The sequence below is a fragment of the Embiotoca jacksoni genome, unplaced genomic scaffold, assembly GCF_022577435.1.
Source record: "Embiotoca jacksoni isolate LCO1_2020_lvr unplaced genomic scaffold, fEmbJac1.0.p SCAF_15, whole genome shotgun sequence".
Classification (NCBI taxonomy): Eukaryota; Metazoa; Chordata; class Actinopteri; family Embiotocidae; genus Embiotoca; species Embiotoca jacksoni.
Window position 1 is genome coordinate 14,482,487 of NW_027185285.1, and position 17,841 is coordinate 14,500,327.

A 17,841-nucleotide genomic window follows, 5' to 3' on the forward strand; every position below is an offset into this window, starting at 1 on the left:
TGCAGGAACAAGCCTTATATTGAATGCTTACCATGTACAGTACTGGTCAGCTCCTTCACAGGCTCATGTGAATTAAAAACCAGTTGACATACTTTTGGTGGACAAACACAAACTCTTTCATTTCCCAACATACATAAAGTATTTAATAACCTTCACTGACTCGTTAAATGTTGCTTACGCATTTATGATTCAGCAATAATAATCCAACATCAGTAACTCTCTTTGTATGTCGCCAAACCGTACTTTTACTTTTGATATATTGAGTAATTTAATGATAATAATTCTGTAGTTTTACTTTATCAAGATTTTGATAGCAGGATTTTTTTTTATTTTTATTTTTTTATTTACTCTTTATATTGATATACAGTAAAAGTTTTGAGAACATACTTATACAAAATGGCTTCTTTTTGTGAACAGTCCTCAGCAGCTCAACCAGGAAACGGTAACTGTGGAGACACTAAGAGGAAGTTTACAAGGAATACTGTAACTTTTCCGGTTTATTGATTTAACTCAGACTTAAACTGTTATTTTTGCATAAAACATTCTGTAGATTTTATCCCACATTACTTCCATTGAAACCACGTTAGAAAGCAATCACTTCAGGTCGGTTTAAACAGGGGAAATGATGAACGCAAGTAAAACCTCTTTCAATTTGTATATAGGCAGCTGATTGTTGTGTTGAGGAAGCCTGAAGAAATTGTGAACTTGAAAGGTGAAATCTGTATATTTAATGTGATTATTGTTTCAGCACTAATCACAAACAGGTGTGATGAAAGATTGAAGTTCAGGTTAGACAGCTTTAGTTGGCTTTAAGATTACGCATTCAAATATATTATAACACTGAACTGTATATGACATACAATAAGACATGGGCCAGTGGCGTTGAGGAGCGCTTGTGCTGTTTCGTAAATCCATGTGAACCTAAATGCGGTGCACCTGGTGACGGAGGGTGGAAACAAAGCCCTGTTACTCAAACCACACCGAGCGCCAACCTCACAGGAGCATTTCCCAAACTGCAAAGTTGAGCATTAATTGTGGTTTTCAGGAAATGGAGAGGATGTATCAAAGCTCAGTTAGAGCTACAACACTCCTGTTTGCAGTCGGGTTTACCTTCAAACGGGCGACAAACACCGGCGTTCTGCTCGAGTGCGTTATCTGTCTCGCGTTTGAAAACACAATCGTGTTGTTTCAGCTCACTTTCTTCTTCCGACAGTGTGTGAAAGGCTGACTTTGGCAATTCACACTCATCTCCTTGAAAAGAGGAGTTAAGCCCTACAGCTTTTCTAAGCGGCAAGTTAACACATGAACCTGAAGATCCTTTTAATTTCAGGCCATGTTGAAATTCTATTTCTAAATGCAAAGGGATCTTTTTATGAGAGGCGGGTGATGGTGTAACATCGCTCTGCTTTGAGCCTATTGACAAATCAATGTGCTTGTAATTCTCTGTGATGCATGTCAACCAGACTGTCTAGATCAAAGATAATGTGGTATACAGCGAAGGCTCCCAGCTCCTGGCTGGTTATATACCGTTCAAACAATATGATATCTCACTTCTAATGTGGTGAATGTCTCTGACGCGCTCATTAAAAATGGATCACCTTCCATCAAACCAAAATAGGAATTCAGGATCAAAGAGAATGAATTTGCTAAATGCATTTCTTTGTTGCAGGCCAGGCGCACCGTGTTTACCGATTACAGAGCTGGTTTTTACCAGGGTAGAAAATTAACACCCGCCACCAGCCAAATGCTGCTAAAAGCTGGCTGTGGATTGTAACTTGGTCTCCTCTACCAGCCACTTTGGCAGCCTTTTATTTGGATCTTCGTGAAATTTTGGGAATTAGCTGGGAATTAGCCGTTAGTCGTTTTTTTTTTTTTTTTTTTTTTCCTTTTTTTGATTTACTTGTTTAAATGTCTAAGAGATAAGGTGAAACCAACACAAAGGGCACAATGTCTTAGTCCGGTCAGTAGTATCACCGTTACTTGGTCTGCACTGGCAGCAGTGTGAGCAGCAGTAGTGTGTTGGCTGGAACAGTGAGAAAACACTCAGTCATGTCTGTTGTGGTGCTGAGTCGGCCTGTCCCAGCATGGCCGGTTGCACACACACACACACACACACACACACACACACACACGCACACACATGTTAGTGAGATGCAGGGCGGTTCCTTCATCCAACAGCGCATTCTTTCTAGACAGCAGCAGGCAGCTCTGGTTGAGGGAAGAGGTTTTTTGAGCATGTGTGTTCGTTCGTGTGTGTGAGCAAGAAAAAAAAAAATATCACGAGGCTTCAGGCCGCGACTTAATTTCATAGGTAAGTCCAGAGCGTGACATCATCAGTATCCCCTTCCATGTCATTAAGCAGTGTGATTACCAGCACACTCCTTTTTAAGTTAGAGTGGAAGATACAGTATGATTAGTGTGCTCCTCCACTCCTCCCAGCTTGCTCATCAATACTGTCATCTTCATCCAAGTACATCTGCACGTCTCTACATGTATTACACCTCCTGGAGCAGGAACAAAATAATATTGTCTTATAAAATCTCTAAGGAGAATCACAAAAACAAAATAGCTTTAAGTCAGCGAGCTCACCTTGACCTCACTGCTTTTAGGAAGAACACTTACAGATAAGTTTGGAGGTGGTAAGTGGGTTTTTTTCTACACTCCCCACCCCTAGTGTTTCTTGTGCATATTCGTGTCTGTGTTGCATACTTTGATTTGAAGTGTGAGATTAATGTGTCTGCTGGAAAATCGAACACAGTGGCTGATTTTGGACAGAACGGGAGCTCCAGAGGTTCGGAAGGGGCCCGGACCGTTTTGTAGTGCAGCCAGGCAGCGGAGCGGCTTTGTGGGACTGGAATGTGCCGTGCGTGCCTATTCCTCGGCGGCCCCCCCACCCCACACAGTCCACCCCGGGCACGTTAGCACGCAGCCACCGCAAATTGCTTGCAGATTTTTCACACATAGTAACGTGCCGGTTTGTAAACTCAGATAAGTGCAACCAACGCAGGGCGCTGAGCTCCGTGGATCTTTACGCATCATTTGCTTGCCACAGTAACACGGAGTGTGGGGCGTTGTGGGGTAGTTGTACTTCTTCTTTTTAAAACTGAATACTGTGCCCCCCCCCTCCATTTCTCATAAATAATATGAGTGTGACAACAGCAGAGGGTCATTCATTTTGATTACAGTCCAAAACAACAGCAAGCTAAAGACGACATGGTTTCTATAGCATCAGGGAAACAGCTTGTGTTGTGTCAAATGTTCCACACAGCACAAACATCCTCTGAAGAGTGAGACAAATACAATATCCTGAACTCCAAGAATCAGGATGCTTCTTTTAAATACTTCCCAGACTGAATGTACACCTGACTGTCTCAGCCTCACTCTCACCGGCCTCCTCACATCTCTGCACTCCTAAGTAAATGATTGAATCTCCTCTTCCCCGTCTCCTCGCCACCCTCCTCACGCCCTGGCTCTCTGTCAGCGGTCCGAGGCGGGGTCAGGGGGAGCCGGTGTCGGGGTCCGTCCGAGGTCAGGGACACTCAGCTGGGCAGGAGAGGACGGAGGCGAGCTCCGCCAGCACAGAGCTGCACTAATGAAGGGCCAGGCGGCTGGGAGGCCCTCGGGTCGTGCAGACCGTTGGTTTAATTGGCCTAATGAGATGCAGCAAAGCCTCAGTGAGGTCAGGTACCACAGGATGAAGAGGCCTGCTGCTGGATCAGAGAGAGGCAGGGACTTTTATCACTGTCTGGGAGTTTTTGTTGGTCTTTTTTTTTTTTTTTTTTTAAGAGAAAGTGATGTGATGTATTCTAGGCATTCATAAGGGCTGCAATCATTTAGATGAAACAGTTAAATGTTAGTTGGAAAACAAAACATTTAAGCCAGGGATTTATCATAACAAAAAAAAAACATTTCATGTGTGCCAGAGTTTTGATTATTTGGCTTGAGAATTTGGAGTGCAGTGCAAAGCTCACTTTTACCTCCATGATTTCTTGGAAAGTCAAACAAGGTTGCCTGACGAAAAACTAGAAACGATCTATTATATATACGTTCAACCTGTTTTTGCCTCAAGATGTGGAAAGAATGAGTATTGTGAGCGGGCAGGACGGCCTCCTGCTACCACACTCATTATGTCTTCATTTATTTGCAGCATTTTCACAGCACTAACGTGCAAATAGCCAGCATGAATGCATACAGTATATTTTCTGATAACCGATCAGCTCACAGTGGCTGAAAAATACAAAAACCCTAATTCTGATCAACACTATAGACTGCGAATAAAATTGTGATATTGTTTCTGCATCTTTTTTGATTAAAAACAATAAAATGTAAATTAATATTAAATGGCCCAATTGCATTTAATAACAGGATCATAATAGGATCATTTTTAAATGCTATTCTTGCAAATTCAATAATAAACAGATATAATAATTTGAAATGATGGACTCTGCTAATTCAATTGGTGCTGAAAAACGCACTAATGAATTAAACTCCGCTGTTTTTTTGTTGTTGTTGTTTTTTTCCAGCAAAGAGCCTTTTCTCTCCTCGCTGAAAGAGTTAATCTGAAGTTGGCAGCCAACTCCTCTCAGTCTCGGTCAGACGTGCGGAGAATTGAAAAATAAAGGACTTAAAAATAATTTCTATTGTCTCGTCATAGCCTTTCTGCTCAGCTGAGCGTTTCATGCAGCAAGTTTGTGAAAAATAAAAATGATGCCTTTGTGACGGTGAAGCGGTTTTAAGCTTCAACTATGATCTTTGATTAAAAGTACAATATATACAGACTAACAATACGCTTTTTAACACGAGATGTTATAAAGGGTTAACCATTCCACCAACTTTATTTTTTATCAAATCTAATTTAAACAATAAGAAGAGGACGTGCACGCAGTTTCATATGTTGGTCTGGATCCCGGGTCGTTCAGGCCTCACTGGCACTTCATTTGCTTGAGAGTAGATTTTAAATGCATGTTTGCATGTGTTTTGGGGTCTCCTCTCTCGGTATTAATTGACGTCGGCTTTTAGTAACGGTGTAACAAATGTGTCGCTTGCGGGAATGCCAGCCCGTCGTTTTTTTTTTTCTTCTTATTCCAGCTTTTTCATTTCCATGTTATTCTTGGCACAGTCCATCTATGATGTCTTCACTCTCTTTTTTTTTTTCTTTTTTTTTTTTTTAAGTATTCATTTTTTAAGTGCCCTGCGAGAAGAAAGAGAAGAAGAAGTGATGGTGCATTTTTAATAGTCTTGGCTGAGGTTTTTGGTCTTATTAACGGGGCCTGGATGTTTTTTTTAAGGGAATCAGCCAGAAAAACATGTTGGTTGGAAAATAACCCATGACTTTAATTGGGTGAATATCGGTCTAATAGTGAAACTCGCGAAGGGATTGTTTGTTTGTTTGTTTTTTCGGGGCTTTAATAATGACCCATCATGCATCATGTGCAGACTGGACGCACTTTGGTCACAGCAGCGGGTAGGTATTTTTTGGGGGGTTCCTTTAAGGAGAAGGTAATGAGTTGTAACGCCGAAAACTTGTGCTCAGCCTTGTGTTTAAGGTGACCGTGTATTTCGCACGTTGCTGCTTGTGAACATATCGCAGAGAAAACGCGACAGATCCGACTGCTAATTGATAATAAACCCGAATTAAAGCTAAAGGCCAAGCGCATTTGGCCTTAATTTAATTTCCAGGTAAAGAGATTAACGGAGAGACGCCTTCCATGATGGCTTTATGCCGGTTGGATAACCTAAAACAGCATATATTTCAACACAGCAACCTGAGCATTATATAATATAGGCTGTGTGGTGCAGCAGATAGTGCAGACATGCAAATCTATAGTGAGGCTCACCCACGGAGAGTTGGGATGATCGCTTCTCTTCCCTCCAGATTTGGCAATTTGAAAGAATCTGCATAACAGTTATTCCTGGAAAATAAATATGTGACTTTTTCAGCCCATGGAAGGCAAATAGCATAGCTAAGGAAAATGACTTCAACGTCAGAAATCCACTGACATTTGAATGGTGGTTTATTTGCATTTTGGCAGGGTCACCCAGACAAGCTTTAATTCATATTGAAAAGCAGACACACAGGAAATCACATTCAAGTGCCAGTTATCTTCTGCTGCTGCACTAAGTTTCTGCAGGTGGTGATGGAAACAGAAATAGATTCGGCTCCGATGCCACCTTTCTCTCTCTCCCTCTCTCTCTCTCTCTCTCTCTCTCTCTCTCTCTCTCTCTCTCATAAACACACACACACACACACACACACACACACACACACACACAATGAGAGTATGAGTCTCCCAGCTTTCTTTGTCACGTTATCTAACCATACATCAAACTTTGGCATCGGTCAACGACACACACACAGCGGCTGAGAAGGAGTGTGGAGGTGTGGTGTCCGTCAGTGTGTTAACAGATGATGGGTGAGAGTCCGTGTTTCATTAGTGTTCATGGCTCTGTGATGAAGCTGCAATGCATTTCTGAGTGGAGGCCGCGATGTTTATCTGTGAGAGAATGGTGGTATTGTATGTGTTTGACAGTTTGCGTGCCTTTGTTTGCGTGTGTAATTTCTCTTGGATGAAATGAGAATTTGAATGACCTCGGTCATTATTTTAAACTTCCGACTGAGAGTTGTCTGATCTCGGTCCTTTTGGATGTTGCGACTGCACCTTTTTTTTTTGAAGACTGCGAACAATTTCTGAATTCAAATTATTGATGAAAACACTCATTTAGAGCTGTAACTATCAATTAGCTTCATTCAATTCATCTTTTGTCCATTAAATACCACAAACGCGTATAAAATGTCTACAAAAATATTGAACTGCTTGTGTTTCCTAAACAAACGGTCTCAAAGAAACAGTCATTTTAGTATCATATGTTACAAATAAAAGCATCAAATTCTTCTTTTTGAGAAGCTGGAATGAGGAAATGCCTTTTTACTTGAAAGATGACTGAAATAATTAGTTGCCAATTCATTTCCCATTTATTAATCAGCCAATCTTCTCGGCTCTTCTTCCTCTTGCCGACTTATGTGATTGCGGAGCGAGACTCTCTGTGATATTTTGTAAGGGGTTGTTGCCTTGGATCTGGGACGACAGTGTCTCTTCTCAGGATGCGTCCGTCGTTGTCGTTTGGAGTCGCAAGCCGGTCTCCCTGGTCTGTTATACAGCAGCACTTCAGACGAGCTGTGTGCCGAGCAGGTGCAGCCCTGAATGACGTGCTTCGCGATGAGGCAACATGGCAGTCGTCGCCGCTCCCAGACAGACCGCCGAAACCTCCCGGGGGAGCTCAGGAGGAAGCACGGAGCACATTTGGGGATGGTGGGAGGGGGGAGGAGGGGTTCGTAGGAGACACAAACACTCTTGCTCATCGTTCATCTCCTGCTTGCCGCGCTGTTTTTAAACAGCTGAGGCGAATTCTGTTTCCTCTGCCTGACGCCTTTTCCCCCCTTAAACTCTGTAACCGTTTGTGTGTTTGTGCCTCTAAATCATCTCGTCATTCATTTCTGTGTGTGTGCGGCGAGAGGAGTGTGGCTGCCCGGGTTTGTTTCTCCCCCTTTGTTTGCTGTGGTAAACCCATGAGCAGCTGCCGGTGGTGGGGTCTGGAGGGATTCTGAAGCTGTGTGTCCTCTCTTTGCCATCCTCTGCCAAGGTGGCATTATGCAAGCAGAGAGAGGGGTAGAGGGAGACAGAGGAGGGGGGGGGGGGGACGAAGTGGCGGCGGCCATAGTAAAGATGGAGGCTGGCTGAGGGCTGTGGGGATTGGTGCAGGAGAAGACTTGCTCCCCTGAACTTTGCCTCCATGTCAGAGTGGAACTTGTCGATTTGGCAAATTGTGCAGCGTCGGACAAGGCTGCGCGCTCTCTTACACTCCCACCTGCTCCCTCCCTCCTTCCCTCCCTCCCTCTCTCTCTCTCTCTCTCTCTCTCTCTCCCTGCGCGCTCTCGCTCGCTCCCTCTCATTGCCACTACACCCCCCCCCCCCCACCCTCTCCTCTTTCTCTTTTCCCTCCCTTTCAGCTCTTGAAGCTAACGCATTGGCTGGGCTACAGGCATCTTGTTGCCAAATAGGTGGGCCCTACTCGTGTTGGCAAAGGCTCAAGCAATGGTTAGGGAAAGAACGCGGAGAGGACGAGAGACGGCGAGCGAGAAACAGAAAGAGAAAGAGAGAGAGTTGGAGAGAAAAGGGGAAAAAAGAAGCAGCACTCAGCTTTGCCAGCGGTCGTATGCGTTCGTCCAACATTGATTCGGCTCTGTATTTTTTTTTTTTCCCTTTTCTGTGCTCTGCTCTCCCTGGCCCCCCCATCTGTGTGTGTGTGTGTGTGAGTGTGTGTGAGTGTGTGTGTGCGTGTGTGTGTGTGTGAGTCTTGCGCCGGGCCCAAGGATCAGAACAGACACCACTACCAATTATACTTTGCCAAGGATTTTTTTTTCCCAAGGTTCATTTTTTTTAATATTTTGGAAATCTCAAAGGACGTTTTTTTTTTTTTTTTTTTTTTAAGTGCATTTATCAGTGTTGTTGAATTCTTTTCTTTCAACATTGTGCAATACTGTTGACATTTCTATTTTTACCTGATAATTTTTTTGCTACAAGTTTTCATCTGTCTTTTTTTGTCATTTTTTTTGCTTTAATCTAATGAACTTCTGGGTCCTACTGCAGTGAATCTTCCTCTTCTCTAAAATCTTGGGCTTTTTTTGTTTCGGTTTTCAACTTTAGCCCACTGTTTCCAGTGAGCAGAGTATTCTGCTAATTATTTTTTTTACAATCCCCCCAAGTTTTTTTTTTTTTTTTTTTTTTTTTTTCATCTGCTAATTCTCCACACCCTGCCAAACCAGCACTTGCTTTACATTGGGGAGCGCGGGAGGAAAAAAAAAAACTGGTGCAGGAGATTTTTTTTTTTTTTTTCACTTTAAACGCTGTGCCAAATTTATGATGAGAGTGCAAAATGGTAACTACCAGGCCGTCTGTCTTCCTCTAGCAGTGTGGTTTTCTGTGGTGATTTCTGTCTGCTTTCAGTTTGTTGTGGAAATGTGAGTCTGGTTGGAGCTCCCTTGCATGGTAGCAGAGTTAGGAAATGGTATGGCTGATCTTTTAGCAGCACATTTCAACAGTGGTCTAGTGGCGGCAAAGCTTGGCGGTGGTGAGCGACCGGTGTGTGGCAACCCTGGCACAGGAACGCTGTGGCGAGATCTGGGCTTTGTTGCCCAGAGATATGTAGTGAAGGTATTATGGTACATCAGAATAACTTCTCTCTTTACAGCAGAAAAGCGGGAGCACAACTTGGCTCAGTTTTTCATTTGCTTTTGGATTTGAATTCATGCATTTTGCTATTATTTCTAGTCTTTAATGTTTTGTTCTTTATTTCTGAAAAAGGATGCTTTGCTTTATAGTTTTGCATCTTACAGTTAAGGATAATTTTCCTGTTTATTGCTGCATGTTTGCATGTATATTTATAATCAAATCTTAGTGGTAAAAATGAGGAAATAATAGATATACATTATAGATACATTCATTGTTTCAATAGATTTTTTTTGTATAAACATTCTAATTTAAATTAAAATATGTAATTATAATAATTTTGATAATATCAACAGTGACATATAATCTCTGTTATCATATATTTTATTACATTTTCCCTGTTGCCTCTTTTTGATTGAAAATTGTCTAAATGTTTCAACAGCTTTAATATGCCGAGTTTGCATGATCTTTTTCAAATTAAAAGCCTTTTCTCAGCCTCCTGACGCCACATCTTTCCTTCTCTCTCTCATCAGGATGAATTTCATCCCTTCATTGAGGCCCTCCTCCCCCATGTCCGTGCCTTCTCCTACACCTGGTTCAACCTGCAGGCCCGTAAGCGCAAGTACTTCAAGAAGCACGAAAAGAGGATGACCAAGGACGAAGAGCGCGCGGTCAAGGACGAGCTGCTGGGGGAGAAGCCGGAGATCAAGCAGAAGTGGGCCTCACGCCTGCTGGCCAAGCTCCGCAAGGACATCCGGCCCGAGTTCCGCGAGGACTTTGTGCTCACCATCACGGGGAAGAAGCCCCCCTGCTGCGTGCTGTCCAACCCCGACCAGAAGGGCAAGATCCGCCGCATCGACTGCCTCCGCCAGGCCGACAAGGTGTGGAGGCTGGACCTGGTGATGGTCATCCTGTTTAAGGGCAGCCCCCTGGAGAGCACGGACGGCGAGCGGCTGGTTAAGTCGCCCCAGTGCTCCAACCACGGCCTGTGTGTCCAGCCACACCACATCGGGGTGGCGGTCAAGGAGCTGGATCTCTACCTGGCCTACTTCGTCCACTCACCAGGTATGTGATACCTACAGATCACATAGTGAGCCTTTTATTTTGACACACACACACACACACACACACACACACACACACACACACACACAGGTTAGTAAGTGTTTTGACACACACACTTTGGCATTTGAGTCACAGATTAGACCCTGCCCTTCACTGTGTACCGAGCTGAGCCCGTGCCAGGCTTTGATAAACCCAGTCAGGACTGAGATAAGGACCCCGTCTTGACATTTAAAGGGACAGTCTGCGCGGTATAATCCTGCATTTTTTTTTTTTCTGATAGATGTTTCTATCTGGTTTAAAGAGATTCTGAGAATTTGACAGTCGGGCTTAAAAGCTGTGTTTACCTAGAGATATGTTTGCATTGGTACATTTGTTCAAGTATTTGCGTGCAAATTTGTCTAAATCCAAATGTGCATGTTTTCCGGTGCCATCTGTAAACAAAAGCATCTGCAAACCTGTTTATCTGTGTGTGCATGCATGTGCATACGTGTGCATGTGAGCGGCAGTTTGTCATGTGTCTGTAATCCATGTGTATGTTATTGTGAGATTGGTGTGTATCAGTGGCAGTGTGGTGTGCATCTGTGGGTTCTTTTGTGTGTGTGTGTGTGTGTGTGTGTGTGTGTGTGTGTGTGTGTGTGTGTGTGTGTGGTGGTCTGGAGAGCGCAGTGACAGCTGGCCCAGTCCCAGGTAGTTTAGGAGGCAGGGAGAGTCAGCCTGTCTGCAGCCTCAGCCGCCTATAACGCCACTATCCACACACACACACACACACACACACAGACACACACACTCTCTCTCTCTCTCTCTCTCTCTCTCTCTCTCTCTCTCTCACTCACACAAGTGGACACCCTCACACACAGGGGCTCTACCTCGATCCCCCCGGCTGCCCAGTTCGTTGATCGTCCGGTTGTTCTGATCTCACACAACTTTTAGTCGTTTCTGTTTACAGCAGCGAGTATTTTTCCATCTTCACCACGTGTGTTTCTTGAACTTAAAATAGAGGTGGTGAAAATATTTCAGTGTAATGTGAATACTAACCTGCGTATGTACTGCTGAGGGCAGGGATCCACACTTTGAAATATAATAGTTGGAATATTAATTTTGATACATTTTACGGTTGTAGTAGATATTTATACTTCATTTTATTTCATACTTTAATTCAACCATGCAAATTATTAATAATGTGTAACTTAATAGCGATACTAACATTTTGAAGCTAAATTAACATAATGATATGAAATTATTAATTATGCTTTTATTGCTGTTGTAACAAAAAAAACATGAAAAACTAGAAGATTTATGTTTTATAATAATCACTTTTTGCAATTGCATTTCTATATTAATAACTATTTTTATTGTGATGGTTTCAAGAGAGCAGAACTGAAAATGATCCACTTTCACTGAGGCTTTATTTTTCATATCAGACGTGAATCTAAACAGTTCTGCTCTCTCCAAAAATGTGAAAAATATTTTTGATAAAAATCTAATTTAAAGAACAACCCAGTGGCGTTGCAGGAGTGTCAGATAGTAGCGTTCATATTTATAGATGCCTGAAAAGTGCTGTTTCTTGTATGATTTGTAGTGTATGTGAGACTAATACATTCACAGTTGAAGCTCGGCTATACCACCACAGACCAGAATTCATTGATAATTTACTATATTGTACTGTATATATTTTGTCATTTTTCATCACTGAGTTACTTTTGTGTTGATCCAGCTTCCTGTTTCCGTCAGAGTCAGGTGTAAACGCTGACTCTCTCATCACACACCCAAACACAGCGAGAGCCCTTTCTTCAGCCCTTTACTATTATCCTGGGTTCTCTTACCACAGACTGGCATACAGTTACAGGGCCTTAATTCTTCTCCTTGGCAGGGAGGTGCAGCGCTCCACTGTGACAGAGTCCCCCATGCCAGGCTCCTTTCAGCCCAGTGTGTAACTCTGCTTGAGTTTGCGGGGCCTCCGTGAGCGCCTCTTCCTGTTCCACAATGCGCCGTGGCGAACCGCGGCTCAGATTAGCTCCCAGCGCAGCCTGGTGCCCCTCGGAGTAAAGCCTTTTTTTTTTATTGTGTGCCAGAATCCAGCAGCCACTCACCCCCATAGATACAATGGACGAGCCTTCCTCTGTCGGCTTCCTGTGCATCACATTTGTAACTTTGCACACATGAGCATTCATCTATAAATCTGTTTTAAACTCTTTTTCTGTTTTTCAGATAGCAAACTATTTCTTTAATTGACTACATCCCTTTTTTAAATTAGGGGGGAAAAAAAGCTCCATCGTAAATATGTTATTGTTCACGTGAGTTTTCCCCTGCTTCTGCTTGTGTTAAAAAAAAAAAAGGTAAATGCTTTTGCAAGGTGCAGGTCCACTACTGTGGGAGGGGGACGGTTTCCTGCGCTGATCTTTCTCAGCTTTTCCACAGCAGTCTCAAAGGCAGCCTGTGCAGCACCTTGCGCGTACTGCCAGAACGGAACAGAGAGTATGTTAGGCAAAAGCTAAAATAAAAATCCTCTGTCGTTGTGAGCACAAATTGCTGTGTTTTCCAGGAGGCAGGCTGAGGTTAACCAGAGTTTACAGAGGACAGACAGACAGTGGCTCCATTCTAACCTTTGGGGTGGCAGCGTTACAGTTTTATTCTTAGCTCCCCATTCCAGGGTGTCTGTGTCTTGCGGAAGCTATCAGTTGCCAGGCCTGATGATTGGACCGCAGCCGTCTCACCCGCCTGTCCCCGCTGCGGTGTTTCAGTTCTCTTGTCCCCACTGATGTCACTGTCGCCAGCTGCAGAGGGGGGGCTCTGCTTTCAAGCGGCGTGATTGACAGAACAGGAGATACACCCCCTCACACACACACACACACACACACACACACACACACACACACACACACACTAACCCCCTCCTCTGTTTCTGCTTCCCTACCGTACAGTATGTGTCTCTGCTTTTGTCCAATTATAGACTTCGGCCCTTCCAGGCGGGGCAGTGAGAGCAGGGACAGATCAAAGCTGCTGTAGTCTGATCTGCACTTCTGCACTGCAGCTGTAAAGCTATAGGTCCCACAACCCAAAGCAGCCTGATCGTTTTCTTTTGACAAGTACCTGGCTCCACACACACACACACACACACACACACACACACACACACACACACACACACACACACACACACACACACACACACACACACACAGCATGATATAATTGTAGTGGACTGACGAGAGTTGACCCCAAAAGTGGTTCATTTTCTTTTCACTGACTTGGCTGCATTTGACGGTGATAACAATAATGGTTCAGGGATGAGGAGGAAGTGAGGGAGACAGGGGTTGGGAGAGGGGGGGGTGGGGTCTGATCTCATCTTTGATCACATGTCTGTCGAAACCAAAGTCTGGCTCTCCAGTCGGGTGCTGCGGGCCTTCCTCCACCTAGAGACCTCGGATCAGGTCGTGTTTTTTGAGCGCCGTGTTCCATATTTGTCAGTCTGACGAAGCCGCACAGTTCCAGCATTAGTCATGTTTGGAGCTCGAGCCGCCTCACACGGCTTTCATTACTTGTGCTGTTATGATAAAAAGATGTTTGGGAGAGTGCAGCCTCCGTATCTGTCCTCGGCGCTGGAGACAGACGGACCAGAGAGGTTCCTGGGCCAGGTCCGAAAGCCAAGTGTGCATGCGCGTTTTGAGTGCATGTGTGTGTGTGTGTGGCAGACAGCTGCTGTGGTGCGACTACAAAACCTGAGATGTTCATTTTCCCATCAATGTGTCTTTCTGCGTAGTCTTGACATCACAAATGACCAAGAGGATATCTGTTAATAGAGAGAAACAAAGAGAGCGATGGACAGCCAGACTGAGAGAGTTGACGCCTTCCCGTCATGCTAATCCATCAAACGCATCTTATCTTCTTCGCCCAATATCCTGAGCTTCAGAGAGAGGTAACACTATCAGATGTGGTTACATAATGAAGAAGAAAGCAAACAGGACAGGAGTGGGATTTGTTGCTTTTTTAACACACAAGATTGGTCTATAGAGACTATGCAGCGTGGCATTATTTACTAAAAGCAGAAGCAGCAGTCGTACTGCCGAACACTCGGGCTATGTTGTCAGTGTTTGCAGAAGAAGAAAAGAAGGATGATTAAAAGAAGAAAAAAAAAATGACACTTAGTCTCCTCTTTTCCTTGGCTGAGTGTGCTGTGCAGAGCAGAGATTTCTGGACGGAGAGCAGAATTGTGCTCCAGTGTTCTGGCACCGGTCCGTAACCCGGGCCGACAAAGAAATAGAGAGTGTCGGCGCCGAGGGAGCCACATTCATCTGGTGTGAAAAACACTGCTGCTCCGACACTTTCAACGGAAACTTTCTTACGCTTTGTTGTCATTTGAAATAATGTGGCCAGTAAAGTTTGAGCTTCGGCGAGCCCCACTCATGACGGGACAGCGTCAGTGACACTGTGCTGTTTTAATATGCACTGAGGCGTAGGGTCCTCTACCAGCCCCGGCTTGGCCAGTTTTCAGAGTCCCCAGTTTTTCCAGTCGCTTTTTGCATTGTGTGTGTGTGTGTGTGTGTGTGTGTGTGTGTGTGTGTGTGTGTGTGTCATAGAAGGAGGGAAAGAGAAAAGAAGAGTGGAGTGTGTGGAGTGTAAGGAATCGCTGGTAAACAGATTATTCCAGTATGATGGGGCTTCCAAACGAATCGGTGAGAAGATGCGAACGGTTGCGCTGACGCTCGGTCGGATCATCTGACCTCCTTTAACTGTTCTCTCACAACTTTCCACCACTCTATAGGTCCGACCGCTGAGCCGCTCCACGGGCTTGGTAACAGGCCAGCCTGCTTCATATTCACTGTAATTATCCAGTTTAGTGAATAATACTGGAAACGATGTACAAAAGACTGAGTGAATGATTGAATTATGTCTAATTTTGAAACAAAGGTCAGGTCTTAGCTTTGCAAATAGAAAAAAAATCCTTGTAGCAGAAAGTGCTAAATGTGGGTAACATGGAATCACTTTATTTCCTAATTTCACTGTACAGTGATTTTTAATTATTTGTGTAATTAAGGTTAATAAATAAATGTTATGGTGTCTCTTTAGCAGCTCAGCTCAATTTGCTTCTTCATTATTTAACAAACAGAAATATATTTAATTCTCCAAAAATTAAATGACTTAATATGCAATAATGAGTAGAATAAACAAATACAATAAAAATAAATAGGCTATTCAGCCTTATTGAGCATGGCTGCCTTTATTTTAATCTATCTCCCCTTTTTCAAAAGAGCAAACACAAAATCGGCACATTTCTCCCCCTGGTTTCGTCTCCATGTATTATTTTAAGTCTCTATCTGTGTTTCACTCCAGTCTGTGAATTTGCATGACCAGTCCTCTGATTTCTCTGTACAGGCGCCAGGCCTGAAATCTGTCCGTCCGCTAAAAACATACGTACTCCTGCGAGGAGGAGCGACCTGGCTTCTGAGCCGCCTGAGCTGAGGGGCAAAGAGCAGGAGGAGAGGTGAAGACAGCAGAGCAGTAGAAAGGGAAGGAAGGGGAGAGGAGAGCGCCTTTTTCTGGGCCATTTCCCGGCAGCCAGATTCTGATCAGTCCGCCTCGCGCCTTGTTCCCTCGGTCCAGTGGAGCAGAGCGCGCCGAGACTGCCCTGTAATTGGGACAGCTCTTTCCATACGGAAAAACGGGACTGGAACAGAGCGACGGCGACGAGTACAGATCCCCCGTCTCCGTGCGGATTTTTATTTCAAACTCAAAAATAAGCAATTTTACGCAAAACAAAATCCTCTTAAATAAAATAACCCAAATAAAATCCATGCAATGAACACTGATAATGACGAGATGAATTGATATCTGCCTTTAAATTTCCTTCTGCTTTATTCACTCTCTCATTTGATGGCAATAAATGTCACTCACTGCCGTTCGGATGATATTGAGAGCTGATATAAAGTGAAAAGAAAAGCGTAGAATAAAGATAATGCAAAATGCCGTGCTGAAAACAAAGGAAGAGGGAGGGCAGATATTCAGGCTAGTGGGGCTGGTTGGCAGCATTTGGCACCCAAAGCTGCAGCTCTGTTTAGAAGGTGCCAGCTTTTCAAACCGACACACAGTCTCTGCCAACTTCTCTCCGTCTGATCCTTTTCTTTCTCTCTCATTTTAACATTTTTCCCCCCATATTCTTGTTTTCGCTTAACACTTCTTCCCCTCTGCACGTCCCTTTACGCCCCTACCACCACTCCTATGGAGGCTTTCTCACAGCGGGCTGCCAGAAAAGGCGAGCGGCAGAACATTTCAACTCGGGTCTTATTTTGCGGAGATGTCGGCGCGTTGAATAAAACGACTATCATGTTACCAGAGGTGTTTTCTTTTTATTTTATTATTTTTTTTCTTTCTCCAAAATATTTTCCGCCGGCTTTTAGCAGAGCAAATATAGTTACTCGGTGTGATGGTGCTTCTGTGGATTCAGGTTCAAAACAAAATGGAGGATAAAGCTCAGCTCGTCTCCAATCAGAGCAGACGACGATTGCACAACACACACACACACACACACACACACACACACACACACACACACACACACACACACACACAAATTCTCCAGCAAATTAACAAATCTGGATGATTCCTCTTTTTATGTGAATCTAATTCTTGTCTTTGCATATTTTGGACTGCTAAATGTCTTCATAGGCAGAGCAGGAAATGTTCGTCAGGATTAAGTGCTGATGAATTCAGCGGAAATGAAGAACATGTATTGTACATCACCGGGGACAGAGACCTGGGGCCCCTTCGGAGACAAGACCGTGGTGCCTTGAGTGATGGGAGAAAGCGTTAAATGGTGGGTGCGGGGGTGGATGGAATTACTCAATAATGATCAGAAAATTAGAGCCATTATTGAGGGAGAGTAAACAGGCCTCTCTAAGTGTGAAAGGCCCCTATTCAGCCTGGACCAGGAGCAGGACTCCTTTCTTCCTTTCATGGATCCACCCATGGCCTTGAGAGCCCCGCTTTTGTTCCTTGAAATAACAGAGTGAATATATGGGGTTGCAGAGGTGGGGGTCCTGTTCGCTGTGCTCAGCGTAGTATGGAATCAAGCTGGAAGGTGCATATCCTTTATTTTAGCTTGATTTGTTGCAATGATAAATTGAGCTTTTCTGGCTTTACTATTTACTTGTCTAATTAACTGTCTGATCTATTTAGATAAGTGAGTGTCGCTGAGTTCAGAAGATTCTGGCATATTAAAGAGCTTTTTCTACAAGTGCACCTGGTTGTCTCTTCTCCATTATCGTCACTTAAAAAAAACGCTGCGCTCATTTCATTCTCTGACTTCTGCATCCTGAGAAGCGACAGTCAGTCAGGGGAAGGTGGCTGCAAACTAGGCGCTAATGCGACTACTTCCGTGTATGTCAGCACAAATGTTCTAATTAACGGGAAGTGAATAAATAAATAAACTCGCTGTGTCTCTGAGCAACTGAACAGCAAATGCGGCGCTCAGACGGGGACAAAGAAATGAAGAGAGGGATTTACACTTTGAACAAGCCGTTGGAGAGAATAAAGGCGGCTGTGTTTCCTTTTT

At 43.9% G+C, this 17,841-nt stretch overlaps 1 protein-coding gene across 1 annotated transcript in view; it reads left to right on the plus strand.

The window, feature by feature from the left end:
• The window catches only part of nfixb (nuclear factor I/Xb), a 126,791-nt gene that overhangs the window by 17,957 nt on the left and 90,993 nt on the right, over positions 1-17,841 (plus strand). Inside the window, 1 exon segment of the mRNA XM_069149830.1 lies at positions 9,761-10,292. Within this exon segment, the coding sequence (XP_069005931.1) occupies positions 9,761-10,292 (532 nt within the window).